Below are 25,868 nucleotides of genomic sequence, written 5' to 3'. Positions count from 1 at the left end.
TGTATTAGGACAGCGTGGAGCGGGCTTATTTAAATAGGACTCCAACCTCCATCACCTCAGAGACATTTCTGACAAGAGCCCCTAGACTCTCCTTTCCATTAGCCTTTTTGAATTGATTTGACTGAACATAGACGATTCATCCTTCTGCTGTGAACATCACTGCCTATTTTATGGTTGCTTCTGCATGTTAATTGTTAACTGCTCTCTGTTATGTCATCATCTGCTTATTTCACTGCCATCGGATGTTAACTGTTAACCGTACGTTTTGATGTCATCATCTGCTTATTTTCCCGGTGCATGGTAATTGTTAACTGCTCTCTGTGATGTCATCATGTACTTATTTTATTTTTGGTACTGCATTATTGCGACTGGATGTTAATTAACTACTCGCTGTGCTGTCACTTACCATGCTGACCTCGCCATGTACTATCAATTCCCCTACTCCTATCTCTCCTTCCCAGTCCTCAACTTCCCCTTCCCCTCTCCCGCCCAACTCTTTCCCTCCCTTTTCCCCGCCCCATCCCTCCTCCTCACCTCCTCCCCAGAATCCCTCTGTACCAGCGCCAACCCTCAGCCCCTCCGTTCCCACACCCTCCTTCCACTCCTCCCCACCCCTGCCCAATCCCAGTTCTCCTTTCACATCGCCACCCTTCTTGCCCCTCTCCCTGCCCAGGCCTACGCCAACTCATTCCAATCCAAACCCTCCCCACCCATCGAACCCTTCGTACTCCCTCCCCTCCCTCCACAGCTGCTACCAAGTTTGGCCTTTGGAACACCCGCTTCGTTATAGGTCAGCTCCCTTTCATCCTTGACCTGTTCCTTTATAGCTCTATCCTGCTCCTCCTCCTCGCCCTAAACGAAACATTGCTTACCCCGGAGGACACTGTCTCTTCTGCTGCTCTCTCCACCGGAGGGCTGCTCCTTTCCCACTCCCCAGACTCACTGGGAAAAGAGGAAATGTCAGCTTCCTTCTCGCACCCCATTGTCGCTTTCGCACTATCCCTCCACCCCCTTCCCTTTCCTTCTCCTCCTCCGCAGCCCATTTTATGTGCGTCTACCACCCCCTCCAGATTCATGTAGCAGTCATCTACCGCCCCCTGGCCCCACCTCCAACTTTTTTTTAACGATTTTGACCCCTTTCTCACCTTCCATCTCTCTTTTTCCATGCCCACTCTGATCGTTGGAGGCTTCAACATCCACACGGATGTCCCTGTTGACTCCTCTGCCACCCGCATTCTATCTCTCCTGGACGCTGCCAACCTCCTGCTCCATCCCACCTCTCCCACTCACCAACTTGGTCACAACCTCGAACTCATCATCTTCTACCGCTGCACTATCTCCACCCTCACCAACTCTGAAATCCCTCTCTCTGATCATAACCTTCTCACCTGCCTCCTCACTCACACTCCTCCCCGCTGAAATCTATATTACTCCCCCACAGAGACTTCCTCTCTCTTGACCCGATCTATCTCTCAGCGCATCACACCCCACCTCGCCTCTCTATCCTCTCTACCCACTCTTGATAACCCCATTACTGTTCTCTACTCCACCCTCTCTACTCAACTCACCTCGCTCGCTCCCTTTTCCCTTCGTCGCTCTCACACCACTAAACCACAGCCTTGGATCACTGCCACTGTCCACCTCCTTCGCTGTTATGCTCGAGCTGCTGAACGCTGCTGGCGAAAGTCTAAACACCAAGCCAAACTTGTTCACTTTAAGTTTATCCTTTCCTGCCTTACCTCTCCCCTCTCCTTTGCCAGGCTAAACGATTTTTCTTCCCTTATTGACACCCATGCCCAACACCCCCTCAGCTGTTCTGGACATTTAACTCGCTCCTCAGGCCCCCTGTTCCTTCCCCTCCTCTATCTCTCACTCGCAACGATCTGGCCACCTACTTCATTAGTAAAATTAACACAATCAGGTCTGACTCCCCAAAGTCACCTCTCTCCCTTCTCCATCCCACCGACCCTCAACCCTCTGTGCTTCTGTCCCATCCTTCAAAACAGTATCTTCAGATGAGATCTCCTCCCTCCCCTCAAGTGCCATCCCATCCACCTGTGCTTTGGACCCACTCCCTCTCATCTTATGAAAACACATGACCCTTCCCTCCACCCCTCCTTAACTTTGATCTTCAACCGCTCACTCTCCACTCGTTCCTTCTCCTCTTCCTTCAAAGATGTCAATGTCTCTCCCATCCTAATAATCCGTCTCTTGACCCCTACTACCCTGTCTAGTTATCGTCTTATCTCCCTCCTACATTTCCTTTCCAAACTCCTAGAACGAGTCCTCTAGACTTGCTGGCTCCAATTCCTCAACTCCAACCCTCTCCTAGACTCACTCCAATCTGGCTTCCATCCCTTACACTCCACCGAAACTGCCCTCTCATAGGTCGCCAATGACCTCCTTCTTGCTAAATCCAATGTTTCCTATTCTATTTTAATACTCCTCGACCTCTCAGCTACCTTCGACACTGTGGACCACCCTCTTCTCCTGAAAACACTATCCAACCTTGACTTCACAGACTACATCCTCTCCTGGTTGTCCTCATATCTCTCTGGTCGTTCATTCTCAGTCTTCTTCGTGTACTCCTCCTCCCACTCCCTTCACCTTACTATAGGGGTTCCTCAAGGTTCAGGGTTTGGTCCCCTTCTGTTCTCCTTCAATACTCACTCCCGTGGTGAACCCATTCACTCCCACAGCTTCAACTATCATCCCTACGCGGATGATACCCAAATCTACACCTCCGCCTCTATTCTCTTTCCCTTCCTCCAGGCTCACATCTCCTCCTGCCTTCAGGATATCTCTACCTAGGTATCCGCCCACCACCTAAAACTGAACATGTCTACGACAGAGCTCCTTATCTTCCTTCCCAAACCCTGTCCTCTCCCTGACTTTCCACTCACTGTGGATGGCATTACCATCCTTCCCCTCCCACAAACCCACAACCTTGGTGTCATCCTTGACTCTGCTCTCTTATTCACCACACACATCCAATCCATCACCAAAACCTGCCGGTCTCACCTCCGCAGCAACTCCAAGATCCGCCCTTTCTTCTCCATCCAAACCGCTGTCTTGCTGGTTCAATCTCTCATCCTATCCCGACTGGATTACTGCATCAGCCTCCTTTCTTATCTCCCATCCTCCTGTCGCTCCCTGCTTTAGTCTATACTTCACTCAGCTGTCCGGATTATATGTACAGAAACGCTCGGGGCATATCACTCTCCTCCTCAAAAATCTCTAGTGGTTGCCTATCAACCTTCGAATCAAGCAAAAACTCCTCACTCTCTGCTTCAAGGCTCCCCATCACCTCGACCCCTCTTACCTCACCTCCCGTCTCTCCTTCTACGGCCCAATCCGCACACTCTGCTCCTCTGCCGCTAAATTCCTCACTGTGCCTCTTTCTCCCCTGTCCCGCCGTCGATCTCTGGCCCACGTCCGATCTCTGACCTGGAATCCACTCCCTCTATGCATCCGCCAAACTAGCACTATTCCTCCCTTCAAAGCCTTACTGAGCTCACCTCCTTCAGTATGCCTTCCCAGAGTGAGCCCCACTTTTTCCTCTCCTTCTCCTCCTCCCCTCCCCGTCGTCCCCCCTGCCCTACTCCCTTCCCCTCCCCCCAGAACTTGTATATAATCATGCACATTTATTACTCTGTTCATTTTATTTTTCCATATTTACTGCTCTATTTATTTTATTAAGGATGTGTATATAGCTATAATTCTATTTATTCTGATGGTATTGACACCTGTCTACTTGTTTTGTTTCGTTATCTGCCATCTTTTCTAGACTGTGAGCCCATTCTTGGGTATGGACCATCTCTGTATGTTACTGATTTGTACTTCCCAAGCACTTAGTACAGTGCTCTGCACGGAGTAAGTGGTCAATAAATACGAATGAATGAATGAATGAATGAATGAAAATAGTGACCGCAGTGAGGCTGACTGGAATTACTCCTTTTGAGACACACGTCAGTGTGACAGGTCATATGTTCCCCATGGGGTGGTCGCGTGGGGCAGGGCCGCTACCCTGCCCTTGGGGCCAGGCCCCAGAGATGCCAATCCCTAGGAAAGCCAGCCCCGAAAAGGACATAACAGGCCCCTCATCCCAACGCGAGGCCCTTCCCCCGGGAGGAATCCCACACGGAGCAGCAGTGAGCTTGTCCAGAAAGGCCCGGCCTCACCGAGAGCCTATCACGCTTCGAGCGGGAGGGAAGAGGAGCCGGGACCCTCCACGCCTCCCGGAGACCTTCCTGTGGCCAATGTCCAGGAGCTTATGGGTCGGGGTTAGTTGTAGGAGAGAAGAGACCGGCGCCCGCTCGCCCCATTCTGACCAGTGAGTCTGGGCCAGGGAATACACGGATGGGAAGGTTTCACAGGGGGGCCGACGGTGACAGAGAACGAGAGAAAGCTCCCCCGTCTCTTAACATCTCCACATATAAAACAGATCTCTCTCCCCGGTGTCTCAATTGCTCTCCATCCTCCAGATCCCCTGGGTGGGTGGCAGGAATGGCTAGTGATTTATTAAGCACTTATTATGTGCCAGTACTAGTACTATGTACTAGTACTAGTACTATGTACTCAGCACTGGGGTAGATGCAAACCTATCTGACTGGACAAGTCCCTGTCCTACATGGGGCTCACAGTCTTCATCCCCATTTTTCAGATGAGGAAACGGAGCCACAGAGAAGTGAAGTGACTTGCCCAAAGTCGCACAGCAGACAATGGCGGAGCCGGAATTAGAAGACAGGTCCTTCTAACTCCCAGGTCGGGGGTCTATCCACTAGGCTATGCTTCTTCTCATTTTCTGTGGACAGGCACAACGTCCTCTGGACCTAATCTGATTTCAAGGAGTTTACAATCTAGTGAAGGGGGCTAGACCTTAAATGAATTAAAGAGAAGGGATGGCAGAGTTTAAATACAATTTACACAAGTGCTATAGGGCTGACAAGTGATGAGTATCAAAATCCTGAAGTGTTATAGGCCTACTTGCATAGGTAACATGGAAGAGTGGGCCAATCATGTAGGGAAATGAGGTGGTAGTCTGGGAAGGCTTCCTGGAAGAAGTGTGATCTGGGCAGGGATTTGAAGATGGGGAGAGCGGTGGCGGTCTGTAGGATGTGAAGTGGAAGGGAGGCCCAGGCCAGAGGAAGTAGGTGGGCTAGGGGTGTCAGAGGCGAGACAGACGGAGACATAGTGAGTAGGTTGGTGTTTGAGGAGTGAAGTGTGTGGAAAATAGGGGAGGTGCGGTAGGAAGGGGCAAGCTGATTGGGTGCCTTAAAGCTGAGAATGAGGGGTTTCCGTTTGACGTGGAGGACGATGGGCAATTATCGGAGGCTTTTGAGGGATGGGGAGACATGGACTGAATATTTTTAGTAAAATAATCTGGGCAGCAGAGTGAAGCATGGACCAGAGAGGTTGGAGACTGCAGGCAGGGAGGTCAGTGAGGAGGCTGTTGCGGTAATCAAGGTATGATAGGATAAGTGTTTGGATTAACATGATAGCAATCTGGATGGAGAGGAATGGGGAGGATTCTAAGGATTTCCTGAAGGTAGAACTGACATACTGAAGAGACATAGGTAGAGGAGAATGCCAAGGTTACCAGTTTGCCAAACAGGGAGGATGCTGATGCTGTTTACAGTGATTGAAAAGTCTGATGGTGAACATGGATTGGGTGGGAAGACGAGAAGTTCTGTTTTAGATATATTAAGTTTGATGTGTGAATGGGATATCCAAGTATAAATGTCCTGAAGGTGACACTGATTGAAAAGTCTGAGGAAAGACAGGTTTTGGTAGGGAGGATGAGAAGCTCTCCTTAAGACGTTAAATTTGAGGTGAGAGTGGGACATCCAAATAAAGGTTCCCTGAAGGAATACAAGCTGAAGAAAAGGAGAGAGATCAGGGGTGAAGATGCAGATTTGGGAATCTATATATGCGCTGTGGAGATTGGAGGGAGGATGAACGAAGAAGCAGGTAAGAGTGGCTTAGAAGGGACTGAAATATTTGGGAATCATCCCTGTAGAGTATGACTGACAAACCAGTTTTGGGGGGGCATCATGGCCTAAAGGAAGGGAAGTCTCTGTAGACTAAGATAATTTTGGGCGGGGAATGTATTTAACAACTCTGTTTTACTGAACTGTCACAAGTGCTTAGTACAGTAAATTCAGTTTGGAGGCAGTTCTAATCCCTGCTCTACCGCTTGTCTTCTGTGTGACCTCGGGTGAGCCACTTAACTTCTCTGTGCCTCAGTTGCATCATCTGTAAAATGGGGATTAAGACTGTGAACCTCACGTGGGACAACCCGATTACCTGGTATCTACCTCGGTGCTTAGAACAGTGCTTGACATGTAGCAAGTGCTTAACAAATACCATATTTTTAAAAATTTTTATCATGGCCTAAAATAATGGGAATCACTCTAGACTGTAAGTTTATCGTGGGCAGGGAACGTGTCGACCAATTCTGTTATACTGACCTTTCCCAAGTGCTTAGTACAATGCTGGACCCAGAACAAGTGCTAAATAAATATAATTGATTGACTGAGACTTGAATTCTGATGCCAGCTCTGCTACTGGCTTCGTTTTGACCTACAGGGAATGACTTAACATCGGTAGAATCTCTCTTCCTGTTTCACTCTGAGCCCCTGTGGGACAGGGGCTCTACTGTTTCTACTCCAGCAAGGGGAACAATTTAGGCATACAAACTCTTAATAAATACAATAATAATATAATTGTTAGTAACGATTATGAAAATATAATGATAAGATCCTTATCACGACTGTGGGGGTGGGTATGAAAGTCGTAAAATGGGAAGAGGTATGGGAGAAGGGAAGAAAGGATGACTGCAGCTCCGTCTTGTCAAATCCATCTTCTCTCATCAATTCATCTTTCTTTCCTCCCATCCATCCATTCAGAGCACGGGCTTGAAATCAGAGGTCGTGGGTTCTAATCCCAGTTCTGCTACTTGTCGGCCATATAACTCTGGGCAGGTCACCTCACTTCTTTGTGCCTCAGTTACCTCATCTGTAATTTCCGGATTGAGAGCGTGAGTCCCATATGGGACAGGGACTGTGTCCAACCTAATTATATTGTGTCTATTCTAGCACTTAGAACAGTGCTTGGCACATAGTAAGCACTTAACAATTATTATTACTATTATCAATGGTAATAATTGATAAGAATAATTGATAATTGAGATAATTATGCTAATAATAATAATATTGAGATAATGGATAATTGCGAAGAATAATTGATAATAATTTATAAGAAGCAACGTGGCTCAGTGGAAAAAGCCCGGGCTTTGGAGTCAGAGGTCAGAGGTTCAAATCCCGGCTCTGCCAATTGTCATCTGTGTGACTTTGGGCAAGTCACTTAACTTCTATGTGCCTCAGTTCCCTCATCTGTAAAATGGGGATTAAAATTGTGAGCCCCTCGTGGGACAACCTGATCACCTTGTATCCCCCCACCAGCGCTAAGAACAGTGTGTTGACATAATAAGCGCTTAACAAATACCATTATTATTATTATTATTATTATTATTATTATTATTATTATTATTTATTGACCACATCCTGGCTGCAAAGCACTGTAGTAAGCTCTCAGGAGAGTTGGAAAGAGATGAAATTGCACTGTTCCTGCTGTGCAGGAAATTATGATCTAATGGGGTAGATAGACAAAGAATGAATTACGTAGAGGAGGAAAGACAGAAGGGAAAGATGAGAAAGTGGATGAACGTTTGATTCAAGTGTACAGTTTATATAGTCAGTATGAACAGAGCTTCAACGGATTTGCAATCAGAGCAAATCAGAAGAAGCAGCCTTGCCTAGTGGATAGAGAGTGGACCTGGGATTCAAATGGACATGGGTTCTGATTCCTGTTCCAACACATGTCTGCTGTGTGACCTTGGGCCTGGTCGCTTAACTTCTTCATGCCTCAGTTCCCGCATCCATAAAATGGGCAGTGAGATGTGAGCCCCACGTTGACATGGACTCTGTCCAATCTGATTAGCCTGTAACTACTCCAGCACTTAGTATAGTATAGTGACATATAGTAGCATAGTAGTATACTATACTTAGTATAGCATAGGGACATATAGTAAGCACTTCAAAAATGCCATAAGAAAAAGTTACAGTTGGCTGATTGACTGACAGATTGAGTGGCTCAGGCTGTGAATTAAACAAATGTGAAACCATTCACAGTGGCTAAAGACTGTTGTTGAAAACAGGAACCGTTGGGAAGCTGGGATGCAGATGTCGCTGTTCCCACAGGAACCCCTTGTCTCAGAGGAGCCTCAGGAACAAGGTGACCAGAGGGTGCCTGGCTTATCCAGGCCACGAAGTCCCTCGGCAGGGACCTGAGCCATCCTAAAATGGATATTAAGACTGTGAGACACCCCCATGGGAAATCCCGATCACCGTGTAATCTCCCCAGATCTTAGAACACGGTATAAAGCTCTCAGGAGAGTTGAAAAGAGAATATAATTGCATTGTTCCTGCGGTCCAGGAAATTATGATCTAATTGGGGAAATATACACAGAATAAATTACGTAGATGAGGAAGGACAGAGGGGAACGATGAGAAAGCTGACGAACGCTTGATCCGAGAGTACAGTTTATGTAGTTAGCATGAACAGAGCTTTAACGGATTTGCAATCAGGACGAGTCAGAAGAAGTAGCCTTGCCTAGTGGGTTGAGCGCGGGCCTGGGATTCAAATGGACATGGGTTCTGATCCCGGTTCCATCACGTGACTGCTCTTTGACCTTGGACAGGGTCACTTAAGTTCTCCGTGCCTCAGTTCACTCATTTGTAAACTGGGGATTGAGATGAGAGCCCCACGGAAGATATGGACGCTGTCCAATATGATTAGCTTGTATATACTCCACCACTTAGTATAGTGCCTGATATATAGTAAGCGCTTCACAAAGACCATAGGAAAAAGTTACGGTTGGTTTATTGACTGACAGATTGAATGTTTCAAGTTGTGAATTAGACAAATATGAAAGCATTCACAGTGGCTAAAGACTGTCGGTGAAAGCAGGAATCATTGGGAAGCTGGAATGCAGGTGCCGTTGTTTCCACGGGAGCCCGGAGGGCCGGCACCATCGCTGCTGCTACAGAGACCGGGCCCTTGTCTCCCAGGAGCCTCAGGAACCACGTGACCAGAGAGTGCGTGGCTTGTCCAGGCCACGAGGTCCCTCGGCAGGGCCCCGAGCCATTCTCTAGTGATCCCTCCCGGAGCAGTCCTGCTTTATAAACAGGGACAGGGCCCTGTCTGGAGAACTTCTCGGTGTCTGAGGAAGAGCGGAGAGTGACCGAGGGCTCCTCTCCTTTTCTTCCTGGCTAACTGAACCCAGGAATCTGAGGACAAAGAGGGGACTAGCTCAGCCCTGCAGAGGTCAGGCACCCCAACACCACGCTGCCCCGGTGAGAGTGACCTGGGGTGAGTGAGATTGAGGGGCGGGTGAACGAGGATGAAGATGGAAGAGATGGAGCCAGTCTGGGGCCTAAAGTGGGGTTCGGACCAGGGCCGAGGCCCCAGCCAGGCAGGGGTAATAGAAGGGTGATAGATCTGTTACCGAATTGTACTTTCCAAGCGCTTAGTACAGTGCTCTGCACGCAGTAAACGCTCAATAAATACGAATGAATGAATGAATGAGAAGGAGCGGAGGTGATTTCCAGTTCAGTGACCCCCCAACCATCACACACCTCTCCTCCTTCCTCCTCAAACCTCGCTACCATGCCAACTACTCGCCGCGCTATGGTGCTCCAGCACAACATCAGCACTGTGGACAGTCACTTTGGCCTTTAGTGGTTCTCGGAATCCCTTGCAGAGGTAAGAACAGGCAGGGCTGAGAGAATGGGACCAGCTTTGACAGCCACTGGTAATATCAGCCATTCCTCCTTGTAAGAGTTATTTCTAAATGTTGGGAGAAGACAAATAGTGGGAAAGGTTGTAATCCTTGCCCTCGTGGGCTTTCTAGCCTACTGGGCTAGGTTGACACAGTCTAATTTAATATCGAACTACTAATCTTGAATCATATTGATTGAGAGTGTATTGTGTGCACGAATAACTTGCAGAGTAATGATAACAATAGTAGTACTTGTTAAGCACTTACTATGTCCCAAGCACTGTCCTAACGCTAGGGGTAGATACAGGTAAAGCATGTTGGATACAGACCTTGTTCCACATGGAGCTCACAGTCTTAGCCCCCATTTTACATAAGAGGTAACTGAGGCACAGAAAAGTTAAATGACCTGCCCATGGTCACACCAGAGACATGAGGTGGAGCTGGAATTATAACCCTAGTGCATCTGACTCATTCATTCATTCATTCATTCATTCATTCATTCATTCAATTTATTGAGTGGCTACTGTGTGCAGAACACTGTACTAAACCCTTGGAAAGTACAATTCGACAACAGATAGAGACAATCCCTACCCAACAACGGGCTCATAGTCTAGAAGGGGGAGACAGACAACAAAACAAAACAAGTAGACAGGCGTCAATAACATCAAAATATATGAATAGATTTATAGATATATACATATCATTGATAAAATGAATAACGTAATAAATATGTACAAATATACAAAAGTGCTGTGGGGAGAGGAAGGGGTGTAAAGCAGAGGAAGGGTGTAGGGCGAGGAGAAGGGGAGGAGGAGCAGAGGAAAAGGGGGGCTCAGTCTGGGAGGGCATCCTGGAGGAGGTCAGCTCTCAGTAGGGGTTTGAAGAAGGGAAGAGAGCTAGTTTGGTGGATGTGAGGAGGGAGGACATTTCAGGCTAGAGGTACGACGCGGGCCAGGGGTCGGTGGTGGGACAGGCAAGAACAAGGCCCAGTGAGAAGGTTGGCATCAGAGGAGTGGAGTGGGCGGGCTGGGCTGGAGAAAGAGAGAAGGGATGTGAGGTAGGAAGAGGAAAGGTGATGAAGAGTTTGGAAGCCAATACAGAGGACATTTTGCTTCATACGAAGATTGATGGGCAACCACTGGAGATTTTTGAGTAGGGGGGTGACATGCCCAGAACGTTTCTGTAGAAAGATCATCCGGGCAGCAGAGTGAAGTATAGATTGAAGCCGGGAAATCCAGGGGGAAGGGAGCTCAGAGAGGAAGCTGATGCAGTAATCCAGTCGGGATAGGATGAGACATTGTTCCAACAAGATAGCGGTTTGAATGGAGAGGAAAGGGCGGATCTTGGCGATATTGTGAAGGTGAAACAGGCAGGTTTTGGTAACAGATTGGATGTGTGGGGTGAATGCGAGGGCGGAGTCAAGGATGACACCAAAACTGCGGATTTATGAGACGGGAAGGATGGTAGTGCCATCCACAGTAACGGGAAAGTCAGGGAAGGGGCAGGGTTTTGGAGGGAAGATAAGGAGTTCAGCGTTGGACTTGTTGGCTTTTAGGTGGCAGGCAGACATCCAGGTGGAGATGTCCTGAAGGCAGTAGTAGATACGAGCCTGGAGGGAGGGAGAGAGAACAGGGGAGGAGATGTAGATTTGCGTGTCACATGCGTACAGAATTTAGTTGAAACCATGGGAGTGAATAAGTTTCCCATGGGAGTGAGTATTGATGGAGAAGAGAAGGGGACCAAGAACTGACCCTTGGGGAACCCCTACAGTAAGGGGATAGGAGGTGGAGGAGGAACCAGCGAAGGAAACAGAGAAGGAACGGCCAGGGAGATGAGGAGAACCAAGAGAGGACAGAGTCCGTGAAGCCAAGGTTGGATAACCTGTTGAGGAATAGGGGATTGTCAAGGAGGATTGGGATAGAATGGGAGCCACTTAATTTGGCAAGAAGGGGTCATTGGTGACTTTGAGATGGCAGTTTCGGTGGAGTGTAGGGGACGGAGGCCAGATTGGAGGGGGTCCAGGAGAGAGTTGGAGTTGATGAATTTGAGGCAGCAAGTGTAGGCACCTCGCTCTAGGAGTTTGGAAAGGAAGGGTAGGAGGGATATAGGGTGATAACTGCAAGGGACAGTGGGGTCAAGAGAGGGTCTTTTTAGGGCGGGGGAGACGTGGGCATGTTGGAAGGCAGAGGGAAAGTGCTCTATCCACTTTATAACACTGTAGCAGACACAGTCCCTGCCCCATATAGAAGGAAAAAAGAATGGAAAGATCAATATGCAGTTATTGTGTGCCCTTTAACAGATGAGGAACTGAGGCCCAGAGAAGTGAAGAGAATTACCCAAGGTCCCACAGCAGCAAATTGACATAGACAGAATTAGAACCCTAATCCCCTAACTCCCACTAAGCTATGCCTTGTAGAGTACAATTGAACAGAGCTTGTAGATGTGTATGCTGCCCCCAAGGAGCTCACCCTCAAGTATAGAACTCCTGGGCAGATGCTTTTTTCCACTAAATGAGGTTATTCATTCTTGTGGTAGGTGAACTGGGTTTAGAGGTCTGGGAAATGAATCAGCGAAGCTGGTTGGAGAAGGGGAAGAATTTAGCAGTGTTCAGAATTCGGAAAGTACTGTGCTCTCTCTGATTTTGAATGGCTGAGAGGGCGTTCCAGGCTAGGATGGAGGCAGGAGAGTCGATCTTGAGTAACAAGTAGAAAGTTGCTTTGAGAGCTGAGAAGATGAGTTGAACAATGGAAAGGGAGTGAAGTGCAGTCATAAGGCAGAGAGCCTACAAGCCGATTGTGAGTTTTTGTGATTGAGAAAAGCCACAACTTGCCATTCATTCATTCATTAAATCGTATTTATCGAGCGCTTACTGTGTGCAGAGCACTGTACTAAGCACTTGGGAAGTACAAATCATCACCATATAAAAAACGGTCCCTACCCAACAATGGGCTAACAGTCTAGAAGGGGAAGACAGACAACAGAACAGAACAGGTAGACAGGCGTCAATAACTCCTAGTGAAAGAAACAAACAAGATGCAAAGGGTGAACCCAGGTGGTCTTAGATAGTGAGAAGCAGCTTGGCCTAATGGAATGAACACAGACCTAGGAGCCAGATGACCTGGGTTCTCATCCCAGCCACACCACCTGCCTGCTGTGTGATATTGATTAAAGCCCTCAACCTCTCTGGGCCTCAGTTTTCCCACCTGTAAAACTGGGATTAAATGCCTGTTCTACCTCCTACTTAGACTGTGTGGCCCATGAGGGACAGGTACTGTGTCCATCTTGATTTTCCCGAATCTATGACAGTGCTTGGCACAGAAATTACTAGACAAATACCACAATTACTGTTATTATTATCAACTAATAAATCTCAGGGCTGAAAGCGTTTAAAGAGCTATCTAGTTTAGCCCTTTCTCTTAGACAAGACTGCACTTAAGTAGCCACCTCAGAGGGGATCCCAAGTTCTAGTCTAATCGCTCTCCGCGGTCAGGGATGCCCTCAGTCTTACACGGTAGCTAATGAGAGTGTTTGACAATCCCCATGGGGCTAGCATTCTAGTAAGACATCAAGGGTTCAAAAACATATATCATACGCAGAAGCATGTGCAAGTCCTTCGGTGTTCAAGGCCAGGTGAAGAGACCTAATAGTTTTCATTTTTGTCATTTTTTCATTTTTTCATTTTTGTCATTTTTTCATTTTGTCGTGAGAGGAGGTTGAGGAGAGATGTATGCTGAGCGATGCTTTAGGAAAGGACTAGATGAATGATGAGGCATGCTTGTGTTTGTGTGAGTATAAGTGTGAATGCAGATATGTGAGCAAATGTTATCAGTTTGGAGTATAAGTGGGTTTTATTTTTCTTGTTTGTTTTATGGTATCGTTAAGTGCTTATCTTATCCCAGGTACTGTACTAAGCATAGAGGTAGTTACCAGCTAATCAGGGTGGACATAATCTATGGCCCTGTAAACAAGTAGCTCACTGTCTAGAGGGGAAGCAGACATTAATGTCAACCAATCGTAGACATTTATTGAGCGCTTACTGTGTACAGAGAACTGTACTAAATGCTTGGGGGAATACAATATAAATGAGTTGGTAGACATGTTTCCTCAAGGAGCTTACAGCCTAGAGTAATGAACCTTACATTCAGCAGAAATATCCTGAGGGTCTGCAGATGCATTGAGTCTGGAGATGGTCACTGACAGATGGTGGGAAGAAGTGAATTAGCTAAATCCTCCATGAGAAGGTAGAATTCCATAGGGTTTGAGGGCGGAATATCTTCGGGCTGGGGCATTGACAAGGTTGGATTTCCATGCCAAAGGAAGAGTGGGAGCCAGAGGTGGAAGGAGGAAGCGTTGAAAGCGAGTCACAGTATGAAGGTTCTTTTTAAATGGTTGGTTGAAGAAAGCAGGCAATGAGGAGGAGAGTGAAGCCAGTGATCAGACATTCACTGAAATCAACTCTACTATATTCCATCATTCCTCTACACTCTAAGATCGTTATGGGCAGGACTGTGTCTATTCATTATTCTATTGTACTCTCCCAAGCATTTAGTACCGTGCTCTGCACACAGTAGGTGCTCAATCAAAATAACTGAACGAATTCATTTTCCACTTTACAGGAGCTGCTACAATCAGGGCCCCTGTGCTAGAAGCTGTGTGTATTTTTGGGTGCTTGTGTGTGCACGCAAAGTATTGGGTAGCTGGAAGCAGCGAACAAGTTCAGGCAGTTGGGAGGGTTGAAGACGAAGATAGAAAAAGATCTCCCTTCAGAATGTAAACTCGATGTGGCCAGGGAATGTATCTACCACCTTTGTTGGGGTGGCAGAGGGGAGACAATCTCAGGAATTCCCTTTAAATCAACCAAAGTAATGTGAAAATATGGATCTTCTTTATCCCTTCCGGATAAAGAACTCAAAGATCATTTTGGATTCAATAACTGTCTCTTTTCCATAGAGAATCACTAGCAATTGTCCTGACATTTTCTTCACTCATCCCATCAATAGATTCTAACTTTGGCTCTTCCCACATCCACTGCAGAAAGTCAATGCTGCCTCCCCAAAATGCCAAACGCCTCGATGGTGACGGGATTCCTCTTACTGGGATTCTCGGAGGTCCGAGAGCTGCAGCTGGTCCACGCCGCGCTATTCCTCTTGGTCTACCTGGCGGCCCTAATGGGGAATCAACTCATCATTGCCGTCTCCGCCCTCGACCGGCACCTCCACACCCCCATGTATTTCTTCCCCAGGCACCTGTCTGTCCTCGACCTCTGCCTCATTTCCGTCACCGTCCCCCAATCCATCCACAACTCCCTGACCAACCGTAGATCCATCTCCTTCCTGGGCTGCGTCACACAAGTCTTCCTGGTGGTTTTCTTTGTAACTGCAGAATATTTTGTCCTCACCGTGATGTCCTATGACCGCTACGCTGCCATCTGCCTTCCCCTGCGCTACGAGGTTGTCATGAACAGAGTGGCCTCTGGGAAGATAGCGGTCGCCTCGTGGCTCGGTGGGGGCCTGTTTGGAGTCTTGTGTTCAGCCTCGACCTTCTCCCTGTCCTTCTGCGGGTCCAACGTCATTCAGCATTTTTATGTGACGTCCCTTCACTGCTGAAGATCACCTGCTCCGAGGACCACGTCGCCATCAACGTGAGCATCACCGCCGCGGTACCGTTAGCCGTCATCTGCTTCATTCTCATCATCTTCTCGTACGCGTGCATCTTCTGGGCCGTTCTGAGGATGCCAGCCGCTGAGAGCCCGGCCAAAGCCTTCTCCACCTGCCTGCCTCACCTCGTCGTCGTCATTCTCTTTCTCATGACTTCTTTCTTTGCATACTTGAAGCCACCCTCAGATTCCCCCTCTGTACTGGACTTGCTGTTGTCCATGTTCTACACCGTGGTGCCGCCCTCCCTGAACCCCCTCATCTATAGATTGAGGAACAGGTACGTGAAGGCAGCCCTGGGGAGGGGACTAGCTTCCATCTTGGGTCCGTGAAGTCACCATTCTCTGCGTGCTGAAGTTAACATGGCCACAGTGAATGACACCAGCATCTTTCAGAGACCAGACCTTTGTGTGTTTCACCCAAAGACCTAAGGGAAGGAAAAACCATCTATAACACGTATTTAGAAGAAGATCCTCGTTTTCAGAGAGATTGGGCCAAGCTACATTCGTCCTCTGCCTCCTGGGCTGAACGCCACCCTTCGAAGGAGGGCACAAGTCTTAATGGAAGGTGACACTCAAAGTCTTAGCTTTGTCAATTGAAACTGATTTTCCCCGACATATAATGTCATTCCGTGGGGGATTAGCTCCTGAATTGACTCATCTCCCTGCTGTGGAGCCCGACCTGAAACTTATGAACTTTACACTGCCCCATTACCAAGTTTCAGAATGTACCTGGCTCCTATTTTTGCATTTCTTTAGAGTGTTTCATGTCTAAATGTGCGTCTCTCTCTCTCTCTCTCTCTCTCTCTCTCTCTCTCTCTCTCTCTCTCCCTCTGTGCGCGTGTGTGTGTGTGTGTGAGTGAGTGTGTACCTGTATGTGTGTGCACAGTATGGCTCAAACAAAAGTAATTTTTCTCAGAGTGAACAATTGATTTTTGTTTTGTTTTTGTTTTTTTACTGGCACTCAGATTGATCAATCAATCATTCAATCCATGCTTTTTTGCGTTGGTTTTTTTCTAACTGGCATTTGTTAAGCATTTACTATATGACAGGCACAGCACTAAGCACTTGGGTAGATACAAGTTAATCAGGTTGGACACAGTCCCTGTGCCTCCTCATGGTCTCAGTCCCCATTTTACGGATGAGGTAACTGAGGCTCAGAGAAAGGAAGTGACATGTCCAAAATCACACAGCAGACAAGTGGCAGAGCTGGGATTAGAACCCATGACATTTCACTCCCAGGCCCGTTTTCTATCCACTGAGCCATATATATCACCACACCTTCTGAAGAAGAATTCCACCAGCATCACTAATTGTTCAGGAGTAACTCTTAAACTGCAAGAAAAGATCAGCGAAACAACTTGGCCTAGTGGAAAGAGCACGAGCCCAGAGGTCAGAGGACCTGGATTCTAATCCTAGCTCTTCCCATTCGCTGCTTTGTGACCATGGGCAGCTCACTTCATATCTCCATTCCTCAGTTTCCTCATCTTTAAAACGGGGATTCAATACCTGTCCCCCGCCTCTGATTTATCTGTCAGCCCCGTGTGAAATCTAATTGTTTTGTAGCTAACCTTGTGCTTAGAACAGTGCTTGGCAAATAGTAAGTGCCTAGCGAATTCCATGAACAATTAAGTCCTAGATGGTAGTCAGTCTCTCAGCATCAAATTTATACTCACTGGAACACTAGTATATGGGGTGGTGTTCAGAGTTCCGCACACAGTAAGCATTCAATAAATTCTATTGATTGATTGAGTGAGTGAGTGATTGATGAAAGGAGAATGAGCAGCAGCAGAATACCCAAACAACTACTGAATGGAAAGCAGAAACTGAGAAACTGAAAACGAGGCAGATGGTAGAACAACATCTGAAACGATATTTCATCCTGTAGACTAGACTGAAGGACCAGGAACCACGTGATCAGAGGGTTCTCATGTCGCCTGGGCCGCGAGGTCTCTAGGTAGGGCCCCAAGCCCTCCAGTGATTTCCCTCAGACCTACGGAAATAAAAACCATCTATAACACTTACTTAGAAGAGGAACCTTGTTTTCACAGAGATTGGGTCAGGCTATATTCGTCTTCTGCCTTCTGAGATGAAGGCCACCCTTCAAAGGAGGGCACAAGTCTTAATGGAAGGTGACACTCAAAGTCTTACCTTTGTCAATTGGAACTGATTTTCCCCGAAATATAATGTCATTCGGTGGGGGATTAGCTCCTGAATTGACTCATCTCCCTGCTGCAGAGCCCGACCTGAAACTTCTAAACTTTACACTGACCCATTACCAAGTTGCAGAATGTACCTTGATCCAATTTTTGCATTACTTTAGATTGTTTCATGTCTAAATGTGCGTGTGTGTGTGTGTGTACCTGTATGTGTGTGCAGAGTATGTGCTCAATAACTACGAGTGAATGACTGAATATTTACTGGCTCAGAGCAGAGCTCTGTGTGTAGAACACTGTACTAATGCTTGGGAGAGTACAATATAATAATGTAACAGACAAACTCCCCATCCACAACTAGCTTACAGTCCCTGTACATATCCATAACTTATTTTATATTAACATCTTTATCCCCTTTTAGACTGTAAGTTTGTTGTGGGGAGGGAACGTGTTTACCAACTCTGTTTTATTGCACTCTCCAAAGTATTTAGTACAGTGCTCTGCACATAGTAGAGTGCTCAAAAATACGATTTCTTAATTGCTTGATTGAATGATACTACAACTTCTACTAGAGCTTTTGCTGCTGTTACTGCTACGATTACTGTGACTGATTTCTTCTCTTATGTGTTTGTATCCTGTTGTCCCCACTTGGGGAATTATGGTGTGAATCCTCCTTTGGAAATTCCTCCTAGTTACATGAAGTCTTTTACCAAGTTTCTTAGTCATTTCGTAATTGATAACTCTCTTCTAATATTCCATAAGTTGCTCCTCCCAGAGACTCACCGGAAACGCTCCTGTTGATTTATTCACCTCATCAAGATCTTTTTCCTGTGCAGGAAGTCATCATCAGCTACCAAGGTCTAAGTCCCTACCAAAGTCCCTCACATCTCCACGGTGAGGGAATTTCTCCTGTTGGGATTCTCGGAGGTCAGGGAGCTGCAGCTGGTCCAGGCCGCGCTGTTCCTCCTGGTCTACCTGGCGGCCCTGACTGGGAATCTCCTCAACCTCGCCGTCACCACCCTAGACCGACACTTCCACACACCCATGTACTTCTTCCTCAGGAACCTGTCCGTCCTCGAACTCTGCCTCATCTCCATCAAGGTCCTCAACTCCATCCACAGCTCCCTGACCAACAAAGGATCCATCTCCTTTCTGGGATGTACAGTCCAAGTCTTCTCCGTGGTCTGGTTTGCCACCTCAGAGCTGTTCATACTCTCGGTCATGTTCCATGACTGCTACGCCACCATCTGCCTCCCCCTGAGCTACGAGGTCGTCATGGTGCGAAGGGCCAGTGTGAAGATGGCCATTGCCTTCTGGCTCAGCTGGGGACTGTTTGCATCAATGTGTTCAGCTGGGACGTTCTCCCTGTTCTTCTGTCGGTCCAACAACGTCCCCCAGTTCTTCTGTGATGTCCCCCCTCTGCTGAAGATCACCTGCTCTAGAAGCACATCGCCATCGTCGCGATTGTGACTTTTGGAACGGCCTTAGGCGTCGTCTTCTTCATATCCATCGCTGTCTCATACATGCGCATCTTCCGGGCCATGCTGAGGATGCCTATCACTGAGGGCCGGGCCACAGCCTTCTCCACCTGCCTGCCTCACCTTATCGTTGACACTGCTTTCCTTTCTGCGGGTGTATTTACCTACATCAAGCCGCGCTCAGACTCCTCCTTGATCTTGGACCAGCTAGTGTCCGTGTTCTACACCTTGGTGCCCCCCTCCTTGAACTACCTCATCTACAGCCTGAGGAACAGGGTCGTGAAGGCCGTCATGGGCAGGATCCTAAAAGGTTCATTCACCCAGCCTCCGCTCTGGGACAAAACGTCTCCTTCCTTGTGCAAATAATACCACACTACCACTTAACCAAGGAATTGCCCTTGGGTCTAGCTAAATATTTTGCTGTCCTACGGGTTTTTTTGTATAGCATTTATTAAGCGTTTACTATGTGCAAAGCACTGTGGGTTCACAGCAAACGCTGGACCTTGATGAATTGTCAAAGTCTGGGGAGGAGGCGGCTAAGACCGACGTATATCTGACAATCCAGGCATTATGGCCCAAAGGAAAGGAAGCACCTGTAGACTGTAAGCTAACTGTGGGCAGGGAATGTGTTTAACAACTCTGTTAAACTGAACTCTCCCAGATGTTTCGTACAGTAAATCCTGTTTTGGGGCAGTTCTAATCGCTACTTTGTCACTTGTCTTCTGTGTGACCTTGAGTGAGCCACTTAACTTCTCTGTGCCGCAGTGACCTCATCTGTAAAATGTGGATGAAGACTGTGAACCCCACGTGGGACAACCTGGTTACCTTCCAATGGTTAAAACAGTGCTTGGTACATAGCAAATGCTTAACAAATACGATAATCTTTTTTAAAATTTTATCCTGGCCTAAAGGAATGGGAATCGCTCTAGACTGTGAGCTCATTGTGGGCATGGAATGTGTCTACCAACTCTGTTATGCTGTCCTTTTTCAAGTGCTTAGTACAGTGCTGGGCCCAGAGTAAGTGCTTAAAAAATATGATTGATTGAGACGAGTTCTGTTGCCAGCTTTACTACTGGCGTTCTTTGTGACCTAGGGGCAGAGACTTAACATCCTTAGGATCTTTCTTGCTCTTACACTTTGAGCCCCAGTGGGACAAGAATTGTGTCTGAACTGATTATTTTGTTTCGACTCCAGCAAGTGGAACGATTAAGGCATACAATTCTTTAATAAATACAATAATGATATCATTATTAGCAATGACTATGAAAATATAAGGATATGCTCTTTAGCATGATTCTGGGGGTGGGTATGAAAGTAGGAAAACAGGAGGTGGTATGGGAGAAGAGAAGAAAGGATGACTGCAGCTTCATCTGTCTTGTCAAATCCATCCTCTCTTATCAGTCCATCTATCCTCCTTCTATTCATCCATCCTTCCAAGCATTCACCTATCCATCCATCCATCCTTCCAGAGTACGGGCTTGGGAGTCATGGGTTCTAATCCCGGTTCCGCTACTTGTCTGCCATGAGACCTTGGACAAGACACTTCACTTCTCTGTGCCTCAGTTACCTCATCTGTAAAATGGAGATGAGACTCTGATCCCCATATTGGGGAAGGACTGTGTCCAACCTGAATACCTTGCATCTACTCCAGCTCTTAGAACAGTGTTTGGCACATTGTAAGCGCTTAACAAACCATAATTCTTACTATTACTATTATCAATGGTATTCATTGACCCAATCCTGGGTGCCAAACACTGTAATAAGCTCTCAGGAGAGTTGAAAAGAGATAAGATTTCATTGTTCCTGCTCTCCAGGAGGTTATGATCTAATGGGGGAGAAAATCAGAGAATAAAGTACATAGAGGAGTAAGGAGAGAAGGGAAAGTTGAGAAAGTAGATGAACTCTTGATTCAAGTTTACAGTCTACATACTCAGTATGAACAGAACTTCAACGGATTTGCAATCAGGACAAGTCAGAAGAAACAGCATACCTAGTGGGTAGGGCACGGACCTGGAATTCAGATGAACATGGGATCTGATCTCAGTTCCACCATGTCTGCTGTGTGACCTTGGGCACGGTCCCTTAATTTTCCATGTCTCAGTTCCCACATTTGTAAAATGGAGATTGAGATGTGAGCCCTACGGGGAACGTGGACTCTGTCCAATCTGACTGGCTTCTAAATACTCCAACACTTAGTATTGTGCTTGATAAATAGACCATAAGAAAAAGTTACAATTGACTAATTGACTGGCAGATTGAATGGCTCAGGTTGTGAAATGGACAAAGGCGAAACATTCACAGTGGCTAAAGACTGTCGCTGAAAACAGGAACAGTTGGGAAGCTGGGATGCAGATGCCGTTGTTTCCACGGGAACCCCGAGGGTCGGCACCATCACTGATGCTGCAGAGACCGGGCCTTTGTATCCTAGGAGCCTCAGGAACCACGTGATCAGAGTGCTTGCCTTGTCCAGGCCACGAGGCCTGTAAACATCCTCCAGAGATCCCCCTAGGAGCAGCTCCTGCTTTATCTACGGAGACGGGGGCCCATCTGTAGCGCTTCTCAGGGTTTGAGGGAGAGCGGAGAGGGATGTAGGGTTCTTCGCTGTTCCTTTCTGGCTGACCAAACCCGTGAATCTGACGTGAAACAGGGGACCAGCCCAGCCCTGCAGAGGTCAACGACACCTAGTCCCATGCTGCCCCCTTGAGAAGGATCAGGGGTGAGTGGGATGGAGTGGTAGGGGAGTGGGGAACTAGGATGAGGATGGAAGAGATGGGGCTAGTCTCGGGCCGAAACTGGGGTTCGGACCAGGGCCACGTCCCCCAGGGGGAAAGGTGTGCTAGCAGAAGGAGAGGTGTTTTCCAGTTCAGTAACCCCCAACCATCACACATGTCTTCTTCTTCCTCCTCAAACCTCACTACCATGCCAACTCCCCGCCGGGCTACGGTGCTCCAGCAGAGTAGCAGCACTTTGGACAGTCACTTTGGCCTTCAGCGGGTCCCAGAATCCCTTGCAGAGGGCAAATGACAGGCAGGACTGGGAAAGTGTGACCAGCTTTGGACAGCGACTGGCACGATCGATCAATCAATCAATCAATCAATTGTATTTATTGAGCGCTTACTGTGTGCAGAGCACTGTATTAAGCCCTTGGGAAGTACAAGTTGGCAACATATAGAGATAGTCCCTATCAGCAATTCCTTCCTGTAATAGTTCTTCACAAATGTTGGGAGGAGACAGATAGTGGGTTTTCCAGCCTACTGGGCTAGGATGACACAGTCTAATTTACTATCAATCAAGTATTCTTTAATCATATTTATTGAGCCCTTATTGTGTGAACTAAGCACTTAAAGAGTAATAATAGTGATAGTAGTACTTGTTAAGCTCTTACTATGTCCCAAGCACTGTCCTAAACGCTGAGGAAGAAGCACGTTAAGTTGGTTGGATACAGGCCTCGTTCCACATAATAGTAATAATAATAATGATAGCATTTATTAAACGCTTACTATGTGCAAAGCACTGTTCTAAGCGCTGGGGAGGTTACATGGTGATCAGGTTGTCCCCCGGGGGGTTCACCGTGTTAATCCCCATCTTACAGATGAGGGACCTGAGGCACAGAGTAGTTAAGTGACTTGCCCAAAGTCACACAGCTGGCAATTGGCGGAGCCGGGATTTGAACCCATGACCACTGACTCCAAAGCCCGGGCTCTTTCCACTGAATCACGGCTCACAGTCTTACCCCATTTAACAGATGAGGAAACTGAGGCCCAAAGAAGTGAAACGACTTGCCCAAGGTCCCACAGTAACAAAGGGACAGAGGCAGGATTAGAACCCAAGTACTCTGACGCCCACTAAACTATGCTTGTGGGGTTACAATACAACAAAGCTGGTAGATGTGTATGCTTCCTACAAGGAGCTCACATTCAGGAAGAGAACTCCTTGGCCCATGATTTGTCCACTAAATGAGGATGGAAATGAGTTGATTCGCACTCGAGTTAGGTGAAATGGGTTTAGAGGGCTGGAAAATGAATCGGGGTAGCTGATTGGTCGGGGGGTATCAGTGCTCAGAATTAGGAAAGAACTGTGCTCTCTCTGATTTTGAGCGGATAAGAGAGGTAGTTCCAGGCTAGGATGGAAACGAGAGAGTCAATATTGAGTAACAACCAGAAAGTTGCTTTGAGAGCTGAGAACACGAGATGAAGGATGGAAAGGTGGTGAAGTGCAGTCACAGGGTGGAGAGCTTTCAAGACGATTATGCGTTTTTGTTACTTCTGAAAAGACACAACTTGCCAAGAGAGGAAGTTGAGAAGAGGAGAGATGTAGACTGAACGATGCTTTAGGAAAAGACTAGGTGAATAATGAGGTATGCTTGTGTTTGTGTGAGTACAACTGTGACTGCAGATATTGAGCAAATGGAATCAGTTTGATGTACATGTGGGTTTTATTTTTGTTGTTTGTTTTATGTTACTGTTAAGTGCTTATTATATGCCAGGTACTGTACTAAGCACTGGGGTGGATACAAGATAATCAGGTTGGACACAGTCCATGTCCCACATGGTGCTTTCAGTAATAAACTCCAATTTACAGATGAAGTAACTGAGGCACAGAGAAGGTAAGTTACTGGCCACAGGTCATACAGCAGACATGAGAAGGAGTCAGGATAAAAATCCAGGTCCTTCCGTCCAGCATGTCCATTTTCTTTCCACTAAATGGATGAATTCATGTGCAAAGGCACTTCCTGTTTGACTCTAAAAGCACCAGAAAACGTCACAACAGTCACGTTCATACCATTTTATTCTCTGACCTCTTCTATCCACTATTCATTTTAGGTTTGGTTCCTTCAACCAAAAATAATATTCTTGACATTTATTAAGTGGTAACTATTTTCCAAGCAAAGTATTGTGTTGCGGAAGATTCAGGACAATCTGTTAGAACACAGTCTGTGTCCCACGAAGTAGGAGGCAAAACAGGTATCGAATCATCATTTTACAATTGAGAAAACTGAGACGTAGAGAACTTAAGTCACTTTCACTTTCCATGGCTATGCAGCCGACGATTGGTAGAGTTGGGATTGGAACCCAGGTCCTCTGACTCCCAGGCCTGTGTTCTTCCCAATAGCACCCTGCTTCTACACAGTTCGAAGTTTGGTGCTTCCAACAAAATGGAAGCTCCTTGGGGGCAGTGATCATATGTACTAATACCATGTCCTCTGTAGGTAATCAATAAAGAGAATTGATTGTCATAGTCTTACTACTTCACCCCCAACATCAATGTATCTCAATTGAAGTCTTCCCTCCCTCTTCCCATGCAGGGAGTCGACATCATTCCGGAGAAATGTTCAGTGTCTCCACGGTGAACTCAAAGATCATTCTGAAGCCCGTTGTTGGGTAGGGACCATCTCTATATGCTGCCAACTTGTACTTCCCAAGAGCTTAGTACAGTGCTCTGCACACAGTAAGTGCTCAATAAATACGATTGATTGATTGAATGAATGAATGAATAACTGTCTCCTCTCCATAGAGAATCACCAGCAATTGTCCTGCCAATTCCTTCACTCATTCCAGCAATTGACTCCAACTTTGGCTCTTCCTTCATCACATGCAGAAAGCCAGTGTTGCCTCCCCAAAATGCCCAACGTCTCCAAGGTGATGGAATTGCTCCTGCTGGGATTCTCGGAGGTCTGGGAGCTGCAGCTGTTCCACACGACGCTGTTCCTCCTTGTCTACCTGGCGTCCATGAAGGGGAAGCTCCTCATCCTCGCCGTCACCGCCCTTTGACTGACGCTGCCACACCCCCATGTATTTCTTCCTCAGAAACCTGTCCATCCTCGACCTCTGCTATATCTCTGTCACTGTCCCCAAGTCTGACGTCATCTCCCTGACTATTTGTAGATATATCTCCCCGCTCGCTGTGGCGCCCAGTTCTTCCTGGTGGTCGTTTTGGCCCCTTCAGAGCTCGTCATCTTCACGGCGATGCCCTACGACCGGTACACCGACATCTGCCACCCCCTGCGCTACGAGCTCATCATGAACAACACGATCTGTGGAAAGTTGGCAGCCGCCTCCTGGCTCAGTTGGATGCTGTCTGGAGTCTTGCATTCAGCTTCAACTTTCTCCCTGAGCTTTGATGGGTCCAACATCGTCCAGCAGTTCTTTTGCAACGTTTCCACCCTGCTGGAGATCTCTGGCTCCGAGAACCACGTCGCCATAGAGGTGAGCGTCACCGCTGGGGCAATGTTATCCGTCATCTGCTTCGTTTCCATCGTCCTCTCCTCCGTCCACATCTTCCGTTCCATGCTGAGGATGCCAGCCGCCTATTGTCAGGCCAGAAACATCTGCAGCTGCCTGCCCCACCTTGCCATCTTCACCGACTTCCTCTCTACGGCCGTTATCTCCTACCTCAAGCTCGAGTCAGACTCCCCCTCGAACCTCGACCTCCTGGTGTCCGTGTTCTACACTATGGTAGAGTACTAAAGGGAAGATTCCTCCTCCCTCCTCTAAGGGACAAAATGTCTTTTTCCTTTTGTTGACTATCCCATTCCTCATCAGGCTACTAATCGTGAGGGTAACAAGATAAAGAGTCGTCCAAAGACGAAGTCCAGAGCCTGAGGATTTGTGTCTGGAACAGAGGCTGATAAATTGTGTGTGACTGTAAGCCCTGTGCAGACAGTTATTGTCTCTATTTATGCTGAATTGTACTTTCCAAGTGCTTAGTATAGTGCTCTGCACAGGGTAAGCACTCAGTAT

At 47.3% G+C, this 25,868-nt stretch overlaps 1 protein-coding gene across 1 annotated transcript; it reads left to right on the top strand.

Moving 5' to 3' along the window:
* Positions 1 to 14,074: 14,074 nt before the first annotated feature.
* Positions 14,075 to 21,813, top strand: LOC119921679 (olfactory receptor 14I1-like). Its single transcript, XM_038741760.1, has 7 exons — positions 14,075 to 14,082; positions 15,162 to 15,240; positions 15,450 to 15,731; positions 18,487 to 18,544; positions 18,816 to 18,928; positions 19,336 to 19,438; positions 21,776 to 21,813. The coding sequence occupies exons 1-7, from the start codon at positions 14,075 to 14,077 to the stop codon at positions 21,811 to 21,813; spliced, it is 681 nt and encodes a 226-aa protein (XP_038597688.1).
* Positions 21,814 to 25,868: the final 4,055 nt, after the last annotated feature.

The sequence above is a fragment of the Tachyglossus aculeatus genome, assembly GCF_015852505.1.
Source record: "Tachyglossus aculeatus isolate mTacAcu1 chromosome 12 unlocalized genomic scaffold, mTacAcu1.pri SUPER_6_unloc_4, whole genome shotgun sequence".
Lineage (NCBI taxonomy): Eukaryota > Metazoa > Chordata > Mammalia > Monotremata > Tachyglossidae > Tachyglossus > Tachyglossus aculeatus.
The sequence above is the reverse complement of the archived record's forward strand: the minus strand, read 5'-3'. Positions and strand labels throughout refer to the sequence as shown.

What these genes read in the sequence shown, in the direction of transcription:
- LOC119921679 (XM_038741760.1), top strand. An exon ending in CAGAATATTTTGTCCTCACC is followed by an intron (nt 15,241 to 15,449) that starts GTGATGTCCTAT and finishes TCACTGCTGAAG; the next exon opens with ATCACCTGCTCCGAGGACCA. An exon ending in TGTCCATGTTCTACACCGTG is followed by an intron (nt 15,732 to 18,486) that starts GTGCCGCCCTCC and finishes TTTCCTGTGCAG; the next exon opens with GAAGTCATCATCAGCTACCA.